The sequence below is a fragment of the Heterocephalus glaber genome, unplaced genomic scaffold, assembly GCF_053883595.1.
Source record: "Heterocephalus glaber isolate CG9 unplaced genomic scaffold, H.glaber_assembly_v1.0 deba00001447, whole genome shotgun sequence".
Classification (NCBI taxonomy): Eukaryota; Metazoa; Chordata; class Mammalia; order Rodentia; family Bathyergidae; genus Heterocephalus; species Heterocephalus glaber.
This window is the reverse complement of record NW_028258299.1, coordinates 467,384-483,694: the sequence shown is the minus strand read 5'-3', so window position 1 is coordinate 483,694 and position 16,311 is coordinate 467,384. Positions and strand designations below refer to the sequence as shown.

The window sequence follows — 16,311 nt, the reverse complement described above, 5'->3', positions numbered from 1 at the left end:
TCAGGGGCAGGTGCACAGGGTGTGCACGGCTGTGGGGCCCGGAATCCCAGCACCGTGCTGAAGCCCACCCCGCCAGGCCAGTAGATTCTCCAGAAAGCTGCAGTCTCCGGCCCTTGAGTCACCTCTGACCCCAGGGCTGACAGGCTCGCACTCCACTTCTCGCATCAGTCCTGAGACGTGGGCAAGGGGTACGTCAAAGAGTTTTATTTGATTTTGGGTAAAAAGGCTCCGCTGCAGTCCCAGCCAGGCAGCAGGTCACTGCGCACGCGGCACCGCTGCCCCTGGGCCGGGCTCACTGGCACAACTGTGTGTGGGCCGGGCAGTGTCCAGCCAGGCCAGATGGGCAGTGGGGGCCCTTCACCCAGGTCAGACCGCAGACCAAGGCCACAGCACGCCACCACCACCCTGCCTGGGCTAGTGTCCCAGGCACAAGGAGGGCCTGCTCCTCCCAGCAGCACCCACAGAGGGAGGGTGGGGATGGGGAGCCCCACTGCGCCACTGCCCACTGCTGGCCTTGGGAATCCGCACAGCCCTGGCAGGAGGGGCTGCTGGTCAAGTGTCAGGGGGGCCTGGCACGGTCACTGTGGGTCCCTCCACCTTCAGCCACTGCATCTTCTGCTGGTGCTGCTGGACAGCATCCTGGACACGGGCATCCATCATGGCCTCGGTGAGGACCCCATCTTCAGAGGCATACGCCATGGCCTGGGGAGAGAGCCGCTCGATATGGGCTTGGTGCACAGCCCTGCCCTCCGCAGCTGACCCTCTACCCGCTGCAGAGCCAGGCAGCTCCTGGGGCAAGACAGGCACTGGGCCACACGAGTCCAAGCCACACACCGCAGGCTGCACCCAGCTGAGGGCTCAGGGTGGAGCCAGGGCTTCTGCCGCTCAGACCCAAGTCCCCCAAAGACAGGCTGCCCACCCAGGCCTCGGTGCTCCTTGGACAACACTCGGGGCCCAGCCAGCAGAGTCTGCATGGGCCAGGGGTTCCTGGGTGCAGAGGGGAGGCCAGAGCACCCACAGAAACCACACGGGCACCCTCTCGACAGAGCCTGTGAGGACCTTGGGCATCCCCTCTGGTGAGCAAGTCCCCGGGGAGAAGCAGGCCGAGTCCAAGGCCCAACTCCAATAGACCCGGGCCCTGGGGCCAGACAGCAGCTCAGGGAGGGCCAGGGCCTGGGGGAGGCAGGCGGCGACAGGAGAGAAGACAGGGGAGGCATGAGCAGCAGAGGGGCAGGGCAGGGTCCTTCCTGGGCGGCACCTGGGCCAGGCCAGCCAGAGGCGGCCCCAGCAGTGGCAGGACACCTGCTGTGTGTGACACCCAGACTGGGGGGCCCAGGGCACCTCCATGCCAGCCTTGCAACTCTTCTTTGAATCTAAAGTCATCAAAAAATTAAGGTTAGGGCCAGGGATTTAGCTCAGTGGCACCGCGCCTGCCTCACAAGGGCAAGGTCCTGGGTTCGATTACCAATACAAAAAAAAATTAAGTCAGGTATAGTAGAGCACACCTGTAGTCCCACCACTCAGGAGGCTGAGGCAGGAGGATCACTACAAGTGCAAGGCCAGCCTGGGCTACACAGCGAGTTCCTGTCTCAAAACAAAACAAATAAAAAGTTAAGTTTAGCCTAAGTCCCAACTACCCCAGAGGCTGCGGCAGGAGGATCACTTGTGCCCAGAGGTTCAAGGCCAGCCTGGGCACATAGTGAGACTGCCTCAAAAATAGATCAGTGAATAAACAAAGGAATAAACAGTGTTAAAGACGTGAAAAAGTTTAAAGGTGAGCCCAGAGCCTGATGCCTTACTTAGCTGGGGAATTTCACTGAGAATCAGTGCAACCCTCAAGCTCTTCCCAAGCACCAGAGGAAAGGGTACGTCCTAACTCATTCCCACCGAAGACTGAGAAAACCACAGACCAACAGCCCTCAGCCACGAGAGGTGGCCGAAGGGAAAGGACCGGGCCCACGTCGGGCGGGACCTGCAGGGCGCAGGGGAACCCTCAGTGCACGCTGCATCCACGGGGAGCCCAGCATGCAGCAAAGGCTGCCGACGCCACACCAGGAACAGAGAATTTCCTCAGCGGCGGCAGAGCCTCATATCCCAAGCCCTGGCGAGCACATGCTCTCCAGTGAGACCACGGCCGGCGCCCCAGGTCTGCAGCCAGACAGGGACCCCACTCCGCCACTGCCCAGCATGGCGCCCAGCCCCGCCGAGAGCTCAGCAAGAGAGATCCAGGTCACCCGGATGAAGAAGGAAGGAGACAAGCACTGCTCTCAGACGACAGGATTCTGCGTGTACGGCCCCACTCCACACCCAAAAGATCCAGATGTTGAGCTGGGAGGCGCCGCACTTGCCCTGCAGCCTGTGTGGGCTCAACCCCCAGCACCACAAAGCAAGCAAGAGAGAGAGAAGTTCGTAGAGACCTGAGCTGGCGGCTCATGCCTGCACCTCAGCACTCGGGAGGCTGAAGCACAAGTTCGAGGCCAGCCTGAGCAACTTAGCAAGATCCAATCCAGCCCAGGACCAGGGATGTAGCTCAGAGGTTCCACCGCCTGCCTCGCAAGAGCAAGGTCCTGTGTTCGATCCCCGGTACCAAAAAAAAAAAAAAGGACCCAGCCTATCTCAACAGAATGAAATATAAAGGGATGGAGCTACAGCTCAGTGCTCTCCCAGTTTAGACCCCAGAACAGGGGGAAAAGACGCTTTGAGTAGGCATCTGTCCAGGGACGTGCAGCACTGGGCAGAGATGAGGCCTCACAGAGAGGGAGATGCAGGTCCAAGCAGCTGGAACCGCCTCACAGCCGTCAAGACTAAGGCTGTGACCAGAAAAGCAACGAGTAGGGTAGATGGCCCTGAGGGGAACCAGAACCTGTGCAGGCTGGGATTGGAAGCTGTATGGCTGCTGGAGAAGCAGCACGGTTCCCCAGCCCTGCAATCCCTCCCTGGTGCACACACCTGAAAACAGCTCCACTGGCACTGTCACGGGAGTGACGGGCTGCAGGCAGGGCGTGTGGCCCCGCCCAAGGTCAGAAGGGCCCTGCACGCCCATCCTGAGGGACCCAGAGGCAGGTCACAGGAGGACAGGGGAGGGGACAGTCCCAGCTGTGCCTGAGGCAGTGGCTGCATGACTGTGTATGTGCTAAATGGCACATAAAGACAGTCAAGGCGGCAAAGCTTAGGAAAGGCCAGTATGTCCCCTTAGGCGGCCCAAGGTGGGACAGAGCTCAGGAACAGGATCCACTGGGAGGGAGCTGCAGGCTGGGGCCGGGCCACACGGGCCACTGGGCGTCCGTCCCGCAAGTGGGTGGGGCAACCACCGCACCTGGCTGTGCGCTGCTGCAGCAGGAGAGCATCCCCAAGCTCCACACCCGCCGTAACCTCAGAGACGGGACCCAGCAGGGCCCTGCTGCCTCTGCGGTCCCAGCTCTCCCGCGTGCATGCACTCAGACTGGTGACTGGCCTGTGGAGAGGGCTAGCTGAACGGCAGGAGCCTTCCTGACCCTTAACCGTGAAAGCCCTGGCACCCCAGAGGTTGCTGTGGACAGGCAGCAGCGACACTGAGATGGTGAGGTTCACTCCCTCCACCCACCCTGAGGCCTGGCAAAGAGGACCCTGCCAGCCGGGCATGGGCCTGGGCACAACTGCCAGCACCAGGAGAACATGGACTGGTCATTGAAGCTGTTACTTGGCCAAACTTCCTGCTCCCGTGCTTCGCTGCCAGTTGCAGAGACAGAGCAGAGTCCTCGGAAGGCCCCAAGGATGCGGTTTGACAGCAACAAACCCAGCCCCTGCACCCTGCTCATGTTTCCGGTCTACGCTGTTCAAACCCGAGTAGACACAGCCAGTTAATAACCCACTCTCACACTGAACAGCGAGGTTGGGCCTCTGTGGCCAGGCCATGGCAGGACCTCAGGGTGTGGCTGCAGACCCCACCTGATGAAACAAAACTCGCTGGAGCACCTAGCCCTCCTGCAGGCCGGCTTCCCTGACCCGGGACGCCCGGGAAGAAGAGCAGGGCTCGGGACAAACTGGCCTTGTGCCTTACCCACTGGGGATGAGGGAGCCTTGCCTGCCCCGGGGTGTGGCCTCCCGGGACTCCGCTCTGTGGCGAGCGTGTCCCACATGGTGGAGGGCCCCGGGCCCTGGGGGAGCCCCGCACATCTGCCCTGAGCCTGGCACGCGGGGCTGCGCCTGCACTGGCGGCCACCAGGACCCTCACAGCCCGTGCGATGGCCCAGACTCACCTGCCATGCCACGGCCAGCTGGGCGATCTCCCGGCCCGACAGGCCCTCCGTCAGCTGGGCCACCTCCGAGCACTTCTTCCCGTAGTCAAACTCAGCCAGCTTCAGACGCCTGCCGGGAGAATGCGAGTGTTGCCCAGCCGGAAGGCAGGCCGGCCAAGCTGTGCTGGGAGCCCAGCCTGCCATCCTGAATACCGCCTGCAGCCTCGCCCTGCGCCTGGAGCCCCTCACCTCGCCCCACGCGCATGCCCGGCAGCCCGGTTAACGGCTCAGCCCGAGATGCAGGGCCAACTACTTGGGCGAGATCTCCAGGTAAGAAAAAGAGGCGACCAAGGGTCCCAGGTCCCTAGTCTCTAGCAGTGATGCGGACAAAGGCCACTCGACTCAGGAAGAGAAGTGCACCCTGGACAGGGCAGAGCAGCCATGGCCTTTTCCGAACAAAGAGGGTAACAGGACCTGGGCTGGTGACACGCATCTGTCATTGTAGCACTCTGGGAGGCTCAGACAGGAGGATCACAAGTTGGAACCCAGCCTGGCCAACTTAGTGACTTAGTGAGACCCTGACTCAAAATATAAAATTACAAGAGAGGCTCTGCAGGGCCGGGGATTTAGCTCAGTGGTTCCGCCACCTGCCTCGCAAGTGCAAGGTCCTGACTTCGACCCAAGTAACAAACAAACAAACAAGTAAGTAAATAAATAAAGAGAGCTGGAAATATATCTCAGTGCAAAGGCCCTGGGTTCTGTGCCTAGTACTGGGAGAGAGAGAGGCACCAGGAGGGAGTAGGTCAGGACACAGGAGAGCATGGAGCTGGGCCTGAAAATGGTGACGAATTGGACCCGGGCTCTGCCCATCATCCTGCAGGGGCCAGGGCCCCTGCAGCTCCTGGGCAGTAGCGTGCCTGCAGTGGGCAGCAGTGGACAGTGGGGTCGGCCATCACCCCTAGAAGCTGGCACCAGGGCCTGGCGTAACGGCCAGGTCAGAACTTGTGGTGGGCAGGTGGACAGGGCAGCAGCTGTCCTCGGGGGCCTGTGACAGCTGGGTGGGGGACAGGCAAAGGTGCGAGCGGGTCGGGGCCCAAGACAGCGTGACACGGGGTGGCAGCGGGGCGCCAGGCCCCGACACTTACTGCTTCCCTCCCGTGGCTGGCTCAAGGACATGCTTGTCGAAATACATCCTCACCAGGCGCTCGCGCTCCTCGCGCAGCGGCAGGCCGAAGCAGACCATCTCATCGATGCGGTCGTTGATGGCCCAGTCGAACTGCTCAGGCTGGTTGCTGGCCAGCACCAGCATGAACCTGCGCAACAGGCGCCACTGCAGGATGCCCCTCCACGGCCCCCAGGGACACTTTCTAAAACAGCCCTCCCTCTGCCTTCTCCTGTGGGGCTGGGGACACAATGTGGGGCTCTACACGCTAGGCAAGTGCCAGGCCACTGACCACACCCACCCATGCCCGAGCCCGAAGGCTCAAGACAGGGTCTCACATCCCACAGCTACCTTCCAACTCGGCTACCTTCCAACTCGCAGTCCTCCTGCCTCAGCCTCCCAAGTGCTGGGATTACAGCCGTGCACCACCACGCCCGGCTATGTTGGCAGCATTTAGCCTAGAAAACTGCAGGAGATCTCAGCACCTACTGCAGGTCCCTGTGTACGTCCCAGGCTCAACACGATGCAATGGCCCAAGTTCTGCTCTTGCCCAAGCTCACTCACCCACTGAGCAGGGCCCAGCCAGACCTGGTGTCCGGGGCAGATGGCCGCCACCCAGGCCCTGGCATGAATGGCAGTGGCAGTGTGGCTTGCAGAGCCACACCCTGCAGTGTGGGAAGGCCGGGCAGGCCCTGCCCTGGGGATGCGTGGCCCAGGGACAGGACTGGGGCGTTGGGGCGTGGGCTCTGGGGCAGCCCCAGGGGTGCCTGGCAGCGGCGGGTGCCCTCACTTGCTGCTGTGCTGGCCCGTTCTGTGCAGGAAGGCGTTCAGGGTCGCCCTGAGGTCTTCGCTGATCTTCTCCTGCCGGGAGAAGGCCCACATCAACCTCCCGCAGGAGCAGCAGGGTCAGGAACCACACAGACTCAAGGCCAAAGGGAGCTTCGAGCTGGCTCAGCCCCACAGGTGTGCAGGTACCAGGAAGCCCCCAGGTCAGCAACAAAACCCAAAGCTAGGGGCAGGGATTTAACTCAGTGCTTCTGCTGCCTGCCTTGCAAGTGCAAAGACCTGAATTCGATCCCAAGTACCAAAAAAACAAAAACAAAAAAAGAGGCCCACAGCTAGAGAGAGCTAAGCAGCAGCCTCCACATCTCGGATACTCACAGTCGCCCGCTTCCTTAGGAAGGCGTCTGCTTCATCCACGAAGAGCAGGAGGCTGTGAATGAGGGGCAGCGAGGCACACTGAGCACCACCCCGGGTCCTGGAGCTGCCCAGGCTGGTGCCTGGTGAGAAGCCCCACAGGTGCGGAGAGAGCAGCAACCCTGCCTCCAGGGCCCAGGCCGGCTCTGCCCTCAGCCGCCCTAAGGGAGAGTCAGCAGGGCTCAGGGGCCCCTGGCAGAGGACATGGTAAGGGGTCATCCAAGAATGTGGCAAAGTGAGGGATGGCTGGGCGCATGTGGGGACACCCTGCCTAGGGGCCCCAACTCCCCAGCCAAGTTCAGCTCAGTTCTGAAGCTGTGCACACACGAGCGTGCACACGGGGAGGAGCAGCCCGCTGGGCCCAGCCCCCCACCCCCCACTGCAGACTGGTGGGGGCAGGGGCTGCGTGCTGGGGGGGGTGGGGCTCACCCTCGCCTGCTGCTGTTGGCCCAGTCGAAGACCTTGTGCATGGCGGTCACTCCCTCCCGCCCCATGGGCGCCACGTCCCCGCCAGTCATGATGGCGTAGTCCATGCCAGAGTGCAGCGCCAGTTTCTAGGTGGGGCAGCAATGTCTCCATTGACGCTGCACAGCCCTTGTGCTGCACAGAGCCCATTACCCCACTGCACCTCATCCCGGCACTGCCCGGCCCTCACCTTGGCGAACAGCGTTTTGCCGGTTCCGGGAGGTCCGTACATCAGAAGGTTCTGGTACAGACTCCTGTTCTTCTTGGTGTTCCTTGTCGCTATGGCGATGTCCCGCACCCGCGCCTCCAGGCTGGGCTGCCAGGGCAGGCACAGTTGAGGACACCCACGTGTACCCTAAGAGCAGCTCACTCCCTGCTAGCCTGGACTGGGTTTCAGGCACCAAAAGCCACCAACCAAGGGCTGGGAGCCCCAGCACCTGGGCTCTGCCATCCACCCTGGCCCCGGGTGTCCCCAGACTCACACTGAGAATGACTCCTTCCAGTGCATCCTGGGGCCTGCTGAGCAGCCGCCTGCTGACCTGAGGGGTACCAGCGGGTTCAGCTGGGCACAGGAGCAAGGAACCTGCTGTCTCCCACCCAGGACACGGGCCCACTGGGAGATGGGTGTCTGTGTGGACAACAGGCCATCAGGGCAGCAAGGCAGCTGGGAGCGAGCCACCGCCAACAGGACAAGGGTACAGGCGGCCTCAGGTAGACAGGAAAGGAAGACACAAGCGCTCCCTCCCCATGTGGCGGGAAGGCTGAGGACGAAGTCTGCCCAGGTACCTGCACAGGGTGCCTCAGCGCCTCCAGCACCGAGATGCGAGAAGTCTCCCGCACCAGCGACGGGGTCCCTAGCCGGGCCTCAATGTACCGGCCAGCAACGGCAGTGGCGTTCTTGGCAGAGTAGACCCCGACGGCCAACAGCGTCAGCCCTGCCACCTGGCCAGACAGAGGCGACGGCTGGTGAGCTACCACATTCACCCAGCCGGGGGCAGCCTGCGCATTTCTGCTTTCCTGCAATGGCGGTTGGGGAGCACACTGCAACTCCCAGCAGGAACCCTACAGCTGGATATCCCACAGGCCACACCTGCTCCCCGCTCTCCTCTCCCAAGAAATTAATTCATCCCTGCAAAGAAAGGCTGGCTCCCCAGCACTAAGTTTTTTTTTTGGTACCAGGGGTCCTTGCGCTTATGCAGCAGGCGGCAAAACCACTAAGCTAAATCCCCGGCCCAGCACTAATTCCTTTCCACAGCTGCTCAGTCGGTGCACCGAGCATTCCCTCACCTTATGGGAGGAAGGAAGCACCTACAGGGCTGGAGGTGCCACGCAGTGCACAGCTCCAACCTGGTAAAGGCCAGTGTTCAACCCACACCACAATTAATAACAACAGTAATAATGAGGAAGAGGAGAGGAAGAAAAAGATACAGCCGGCATGGTGGGGCACGGGGGCACGCCTGTAATCCCAGCACTCGGGAGGCTGAGGCAGGAGGATTACTTTGAGTTCAAGGCTGGCCCAGACTACATAATGAGCATAATGAGTTTGAGACCAGCTTGAACTACATAGCAAGACCCTCTCTCAAAAGAAGAAAAAAACACCCCATCTCCAAAAAAGAGAAGGGCTGGGGATATAGCTCAGTATTTCAGTACCCAGTATCAAAAAGTAAAACTGAAAAAAAAGTGGGGAAAGGAAGGGCATCTCGGTGCTGGCAGCAGCCATGCTGTGAGGACGTGGTCACGTTCATGAGGCTGCTGGCCTCTCACTGCCCAGCGGGTATGGACGACAGCCATGAGCGATGTGGCCACCCCTCCTGGAGTCCCCACCAGGCCGCTCCTGTCCCGAGACAGCGGGCCTGCCACGATGAAGCCAGGGCAGAAGGTCCTCGCCAGCCCTCCCGGGATGCTGATGTGCACTCCCCTCCCAGTCTGTCTTCTGGCCGCCTGAACACGGGCCACTGAGGCAGCTCAGGCCCCGACAGGTCGTGGCTCGCCCCCAGAGCCCCAGCAGAGGCAGGGCCCAGGTGGCTCCCAGGATCTGGGATGGCACTCGGGCTCTTGTTCACACAGCCTGTGGTGCAGAGCCCTGGTCCCACAAGGGAGCACGGGGCACACGGAGGCCCTGTTCGAGGGCCCTGCCGCACATGCTCTGCTCCCTCTGTGCGGTGACACAGCCAAGACACAGTGACGGCCACCTGGACCTCCGGCACCAGTGTCAGGAGTAAACAAACCTCTTCACTTTAGAAGTCACAGTCACACAGCATGGGCTCCAACGCAGGACTGGCCCAGGCACCCAGGCACCCGAGCGCCTGAGTCGGCCAGTGCGGGGCAGGGACACAGGAGGGGGCAGGGCAGCATGCGGGCCCCTCACCGGGCCAGCAGAGCACAGGGTGGAGGCGCAGCCAGGAGGCCCCCAGGCCGTGCTCGGGACAGGGTGCATACCGTGGCTGTCACTTTGTCCCAGTCGGTCACAAAGGCACGGAATCCTTCACCAAACAGGGTGCCAGCGGTCCTGCAGGGAAAGAAGCCGCGCGACTGAGGCACCAGGGACCCGCGCACACACTGGAGGGGCGCCCAAGGGCCGGCACACGTAGGAAGGAGCTGCTGAGACAGGCAGCGGCCCCAGTGCTGCCCAGAGCTGTCGTCGCAGCCAGCCAGGGCAGCCAGCAGCCAGCACCGGGCCCTCGGGCTGAGTGACAGGCGCCTCACCTGATGGACTCCAGGATGGTCTGGCGGTGCTCTGCGGCCTTCAGGCGGATCTGCTCACGGATGATGTCTGCATTCTCCCTCTCTGCCTTGGCCCGGGCCCGCGCCTCCGCCTCCACACGCAGCATCTCATTCCTGTGCCGCAGTTCCATCTCCCGCTCCACAGTGGCTGCCCAGAGGAGGCAGGGACAGAGCTCGGTCAGCCCACCAGCCTGTCCATGCTGCAGTCACATGCACGCAGACCGAGGGCTGCACAGGTCTGTGGAGAGGACCCAGGAACCGGCCCTGGGCCTGGACAGCCCTTCTCAGGATCACGGTTTGGGGCTGCTGGGGATGAACCCCGGGCCTTGTGCATGCCCAGCAAGGGTTCTACCCACCCTCGAACCACACCTCCAGCCTGCCAGCCCTTCAGGATAATGTTTAAAGAATCAAAAAATATAGAAAATTGCAAAAGAAACCCACTTACATTGAAATAGAGAAAAGCCACGGACACACTGACGGGCTGAAGCCCTATTACCACTAACTGCAAACACCAAAGGATAAACCCCTGCCACCACAAAGTGCAACTAACACCGCCACAAACACAGGGCTCCAGGAGCTCTCATCCTGTCCAGGGGACTGAGCACACGTGGCGCTGACAGCGGTAGTCTGTAACTGAGTCTAGGCAGGGTGTAAATGCCCCTTGCGCAGGACTGGGGCTGCAGAGGGAGCACTGGTGAGAGCGGCCCCCAGCCTTGGCGCCTGAGGTCCCCCCCAGCCCTATCCGGCCAGGGGCCCCACTGGCCCAAGCCTACCTTGCCGCATGGCCTCCTGCTTCTGCACAGACTCCTCCTGCTTCCGTAAATTCTCCTCATTGAGAAGTTGCTGCGAAGCCACAGAGAAAGGGAAAACTAAAATCAGAAAATCAACACCACGCAAAAGGGTCACAGCTGCCCTCCGCTGGGGAATCTACTCCCCTGAGGGACCCCAACTTTCTTGGGGACCCAAAGGGCCTGCCACCTCCACTCTGATGCAGGTGTCCGACTCCTGCCCAGTACCGGCTCAGGACCCACCCGAGTAGATGCAGCTCCACAGCAGCATCACCGTGTGGCCGGCGCAGGGACCTGCAAGCGCCACTGCCCAGCCCTTCAGCTGAGTTTAGCGGCTCCATCTGGAACCCCATGGACTCAGGACTGAGGCTGGGCCTAACAGCGGGGGCACCCAGCCTTGGGACTGGGCTGCCTCAGTAGCCACTGCCCTTGCTGGTCAACCAGGTGCCTGGGCAGTTGTCAGCGCTGAGAACTGTCAGAAGGGCTGAAGGCAGTGCATGCCTCAGAACATGCCGGGTGGCCCTCTGTCCACGGCTTCCTGGGACAGCAGCAAAGAGACCCATGGGTCCGCCCAGGCCCAGGCCCACAGCCCCCCTCACCTGCTGCTTCAGCTGGTCATCGTAGCGCTGCCGGGACAGTTTGTCCTGGTACTGGGCCCTCTAGGGAAGACAAGAGCAGTGGTGATCCCAGCCGGAGCAGCCTCTGGATGGTCAGAAGCCAAGTCCAGACCCCCTCAATGGGGCGCCCCCCCCAGGATCTGCTGGGGGCTCTGGGCACTATCTAAACCCAATCCCTGGGAGATCCTGCTCAGCAACAAAGGTTCAGCCCCCAGCCCCACACTCGGCCACCTGCACCCGTACCGCCTGGTGCTGCCGCGTCTCCTCGCTCAGGGTCTTCCTCCTCTCCTCAGCCTGCACTCGGATCTGCTCGCTCTTCAGCTGCTCCACGGCAGCCTCGTACTCCTGTGGAACACGCCACTCTGTTGCTGAGGCTCCCTCCACCCACATCCCCACGGCCCATCCAGGCTTCGAAGCAGGCCCAGGCAGGGTGGAGGCATTTCTGGAAATCAGCCTGGACCAACCCCACACCAAGCTGGGCCAAACCAAGGCTCACACTGAAAGGACCCGACTCCAGGTAGAGGCAGAAGCAAAAGCAGGACCACACAGGACAGACTGTGCCAAGGGGCAGTGGCCACTGCCAAGGGCAGAGGGCACGACCTGCTCTGGCTTGGAGAGTCAGACTGGCACAGAAAAGCGAGGTAGGAACCCAAGAAAGATCCCCACCCTAGGAAGACCAGAGCCCTCCACCATCACCCAGCCCACCGGGAGCTCTGCTCTGCTGCAGGAGGCCCCATATCCAGTGCCAGTCTGTTGCGAATGTGGCACCCGGGCTTGGCCACTGTCCTGTGCATCCCCCTGTGGCTCACCTTGAGCTTGGACTGTTGCTCCAGCTGCAGCGTCTGCTCCTGCATCTGTGCCAGACTCAGTGCCTCTTTGGCGTGTCCTGCGGGGCACAGGAGAGAGGGTGTCAGGACACCAGGTCTCCCCAGGGCGGCAAGCAGCTACCCGCTCTGCTCAGGGATTTCCTCAGGGCTTTCGGAGAAACCAGCCTCAGCTCCACCTCAGAGCAGCCCGACACTGCCCCAGCCCCACCAGATTCCTGTGAATGAATGCCCCACCCCCAACAGAGACCCCAGCTGGGGCGTGGTCTCACCCCAGGGGCCATCCCATTGTGGGGAGGGGCCTTGGGAGGCCCCCATACCCAGCAGCACAGAGCAGGGTCGCAATGGTGTTTCCCAACTAGACACCAAGTGGGGCTTTGGCTGGAGGGACTTCATCGTTCATGTTAACACACATTTTTCTTCAGCTCCCACATCCATCATCACTGGTCTGCTATCAAGCACAAGCAGGCAGCAAAAGGGATGGATGATATTTAAAGAAAGCCAGCACCATAGCAGACGCCTGCAATCCCAGCTACTCAGGAGGCTGAGGCAGGACAACCATAAAGTTCAAGGCCAGCCTGGTCAACTTAGAAGACCCAAAAACGGGCTGGGAACGAATCTAAGTCATACAGCATGTATGAGGCTGTGGGTTCGGTCCCCAGTACTGCAAAAAATAAATAAAGGAGAGAGTTAAGTGCAAATTAAACCAGACATAAGCCAGTGCACCTGGGATTATAAATACACACACATTACGAACATGTTCTGTGTTCTTCCACAGTGCAGAACTGATACCTGTCAGCATGCAGATGCCTGAAGCAAAACCTGACTCCAACACTCTCCTAGCTGAAGAGGCCTCAGCTTCAGGTCTCAAACTGTTCTAGCAACAACTTTCCATTCCTAGTATTATATCACAAAAACCTTCCAGTGCACAAAAACATGGGAAGGGTGGCATCACCCAGGAGCCCAGCCCTGACGTCACAATGTCCCTGCCTCACTCTTGTCCCCACCACTGGCTTTGCTTTCTGAAGGCCTCAGGGTCAGAAGGAACCACAGCGACTTGCTGTGGACTGGAGCTGACAACGCAAGTTAGGGCTCCATACGCACTCAGAAGGCAAAGCCATCAACAACAAGGCTGCCACACTCACCACACAGACCTTCAGAGCCCCCAGGGAGGGGTGGAGGGGCAATAGCTCCCAGGCTGTTTTAGACAGGATCAAGGGTGTCACAGTCCAACAAAGCTGGGGCCAAATCCCAGCTGCCCTGTGTACTTTCTTTTTTTTTTTTTGAGACAGGGTCTGGATACCCAGTTCAGGCTGGCCTTTAACTCATTATGTAATCCAGGCTGGTCTCAAACTCCTAGCAATCCTCCTGCCTTACCCTCCCAAGAGCAAGGATTACAGGTGTGCACCACCAAGCCTGGCTTTTTTTTTTGGCCCTGTGTACTTTTAATGTGACCTTTGGCAGGCTGTTAACTTCAAGGCCTCTTCCTCCCTGAGACTGCGATACTTAGTTTTCCTGGGAGACTGAAATCACAGAAAGCAGGTAATCTTCAGTCCAAGCCTGGTGCCCATATGCCCTCCCAGAGTCGAAAGCTGTGATCTAGCTGACCACTGATAACTCACCCCTGAGACCATCCCAGCCCAGGAGCTGGGCACTCACTACTGGGACAGCACTCTCACAGACCCAGGGTGCTGCTCTAGCTTCTCAGGAGGGGTCCACAAAAGGGTCTGGAAGACCCTGGGAACAAAGCAGCACCAGGCTGGCAGAGAAGGTGGTCAGACTGTGAGGAGGGCTGCTGAGGACAGGTTCCACTGTCTTGGAAAAGGGAACGGGGGTCCAACAACACACTGACCAAACTGTAGCTGCTGCAAGGATATGTCTGGGCATGGAGGAGCCTCTGGAAACAGAAGCATCCCGAGAGGACAAGGTTGCAGAGGGGCTGTCAGGCAGACAGGCATGAGTCAGCCTGGGAAGGTTTGAGATAGGAAGACCAGGAGAAACCCCAACGATCGGGAAGCTAGGGAGGGGGGCAGGAATAAAAGTGGAGAGGGTCTCAAACTTGTGGCAATCCTCCTGCCTCCGCTTTGCTGGGATCACAGGTGTGCACCACCACATTCGGCTGGGCAAGGTCAAAGGGCAAAAACCTAGAGAAAGTGAAGAAAAGTGTCGTGCAACAGGATCTTAGTCCACAGCTCTGCTGTTATCTGAGTTGCCTGAAGCCCACCCACTGTTTCCCATTCTAATCTAATCATTAAAATTGTCTATTGGTCAGGCGTGGCAGTGCACACCTGTAATCCTAAAAGGACTGCAAATTCAAGCCCAGCCAGGGTAACTTGGACCATGTCTCAAAATAAGAAATAAAAAATGGGCTAGGGATACATCATAGTGCAAAGGCCCTGGGCTCAGTCCCAGCACCTCCGCCGTAAACATAGCCCAGCCTCAAAAGACATGTAACCCGGATGTGATGATGCCCACCTATAATCCATATACTTGGGAGTCTGGGGCAGTGTAGAAGGTTTGAAGCCAGCCTGGACTATGTAGCAAGTCCTGTTTTAAAAAATTAATTATTTGCCTGGCATGGTGGCACGCTCTGTAATCTCAGCACTCGGAAGACTGAGGCTGAAGGAGCGCATTGAGTCGGAGGCCAGCCTGGGGTACATAGTGAGTCCAAAGCCAGCCTCAGGATGTAAGTGAGACCCTGTGTTTTGGAGGTGGAGACATGTAGTCCCTGAATGTCCCTCGGGGGATCTGAGAGCCAGCCAGCTGCAGACTATTACTATTACCCAAGATGTTCTTACAGCCTCCGGAGTAAGGACAGAGGACTGAGATACCAAGCACCAGGTCCTGTCCTTCCCTGCTTCACACCAAGGTTTCCTTAAGGGGATCTTCCTTTGAAAGAGAGCTCCTGTCTAAACAAAAGTTCAAGATACACTGTATTGTTTCAATCAGTATTAACTAAGTACATTCTACACTCCAGACTCTTAAGCACTTAAAACTACAGTATATCTTGATACTCACAGGAAAAAGGAAGGCTGGGGAAGAGACCTGGGCTTAGTCACAGTCCACGCACTGCTGACACCTGGTACTGACCCCTGGGTCAGGGCAGTCATCAGCCTAGCCCAGCACCATCCAGCCCGTGGCTTTACAGATGCGCCCCACCCACCCACCCACCCACCTAAAGGCTACTGTTTTCCGGTAGTAAACGTAAACCCTACTATATTCTCGTTAAAACCAAATGACTCAAATACGCCTCCACTGCTCAACGTAAATTTGCTACCAGCAACCACACACAGGGATCTCCCGACTCGGCCATGCCTTGGCCTGCCCCACGTGGACGCGGCAGGAGCAGGTGACCCCTAGGTTTGGCAGTAACTGAAGACCCGGCCCGGCGTGGTACCGGAGCCCGCACCTCCGAAACGCCCTCTGCACCGGCCTCATCTGCTGCGCTCGCGACAGCTAAAAAATGCAAGAAGGTGACCCGACCTGAACCCCCAGCACGCAAGATGGCCCTGGCCTGTCGACTCCCCGGCCAATCTGTCACCTGCAGAGCAGGGCTGCCGACCGCCACTCAGTCCCTCGACCCGCGGAGGCGCTCCAACCCACCCCGCCACACTCACGCGAGTGCTCCAGCTCGCGCGCCGCCTTGGCCGCGCGTTCCAGGCCTGTCGGGTCAAAGTTGCTCCATTTGTCCTTGGGCGCCGGCCGGTCTCCCGCGCCGCGGTCGCCGCCTCCCTCAGCCCCAGGTGGCATGGGCGGCAAGGCCAAGGGGGGGCCCGTGCCTTCGCCCTTGGGGCCTTTGTTGATACCAAAGAGCCAAGACATAGCCCGTGAGCCCCGCGCGCCACGGAAGCCCACTCCAGGAAACTCGTGCTGTTTGGAGCAGCAGCCACGCGCGGCGAACCGTCGACCAGGGCCACTGCGCAGACGCGACACACACCCCCTTCCTTCCGGGCAACGGAAGCGCGTGAGGGCCACGCCGCGTGAAGCTCTGGGATTGGCCCCGAGGACAGTGACGCCATCAGCGTCTTTGGGGCGTCTGCCGAGCGGGCCCTACGGAAAGGCGGGTGCCCGGTTACCGGGGCCAACCAGGGGCAAAATTATTCCTGCGCCCTGGGCAACGTCGATTTCGCTTAGCAATGGCGTTGCGTCCGGTTGCTATGCGTGCCAGTGCAGCTCGCGGAGCTGTAGTAGCCTAGGGGCTCTAGGCTTCGGGACGCCGCCCCGGTGAGTTCTGGACCAGAAAGGAGGAGGCCGGTTTGGGGCTGACCTCACCTACACTGGTCTGGGCGCGAGTACCCCGGGTGGAGAGTAGGACCC

At 60.1% G+C, this 16,311-nt stretch overlaps 1 protein-coding gene across 7 annotated transcripts; it reads right to left on the bottom strand.

The window, feature by feature from the left end:
- Positions 1 to 182: 182 nt before the first annotated feature.
- Positions 183 to 15,929, bottom strand: LOC101709814 (ATPase family AAA domain-containing protein 3A). Of its 7 annotated transcripts, none has more exons than XR_002388996.2 (17): positions 15,612 to 15,929; positions 11,980 to 12,056; positions 11,414 to 11,515; positions 11,153 to 11,212; positions 10,539 to 10,608; positions 9,748 to 9,913; positions 9,481 to 9,550; positions 7,828 to 7,983; positions 7,524 to 7,580; positions 7,232 to 7,357; positions 7,006 to 7,130; positions 6,541 to 6,592; positions 6,170 to 6,240; positions 5,363 to 5,530; positions 4,239 to 4,347; positions 1,506 to 1,584; positions 183 to 702 (listed from the first exon to the last, which is right to left on the bottom strand). XR_002388996.2 is itself a non-coding variant. In XM_087214342.1 (17 exons), exons 1-17 carry the CDS (start codon positions 15,814 to 15,816, stop codon positions 657 to 659), a joined length of 1,743 nt encoding a protein of 580 aa, XP_087070468.1. In that variant the 5' UTR covers positions 15,817 to 15,929; the 3' UTR covers positions 183 to 656. The 7 variants fall into 7 exon arrangements, 3 of the variants coding, with proteins under 3 accessions (XP_087070468.1, XP_004863901.2, XP_021099022.2); XR_015452424.1 differs by having other exon boundaries at positions 5,416 to 5,530; XM_087214342.1 differs by having other exon boundaries at positions 1,506 to 1,588.
- Between the last annotated feature and the right edge of the window lie 382 nt (positions 15,930 to 16,311).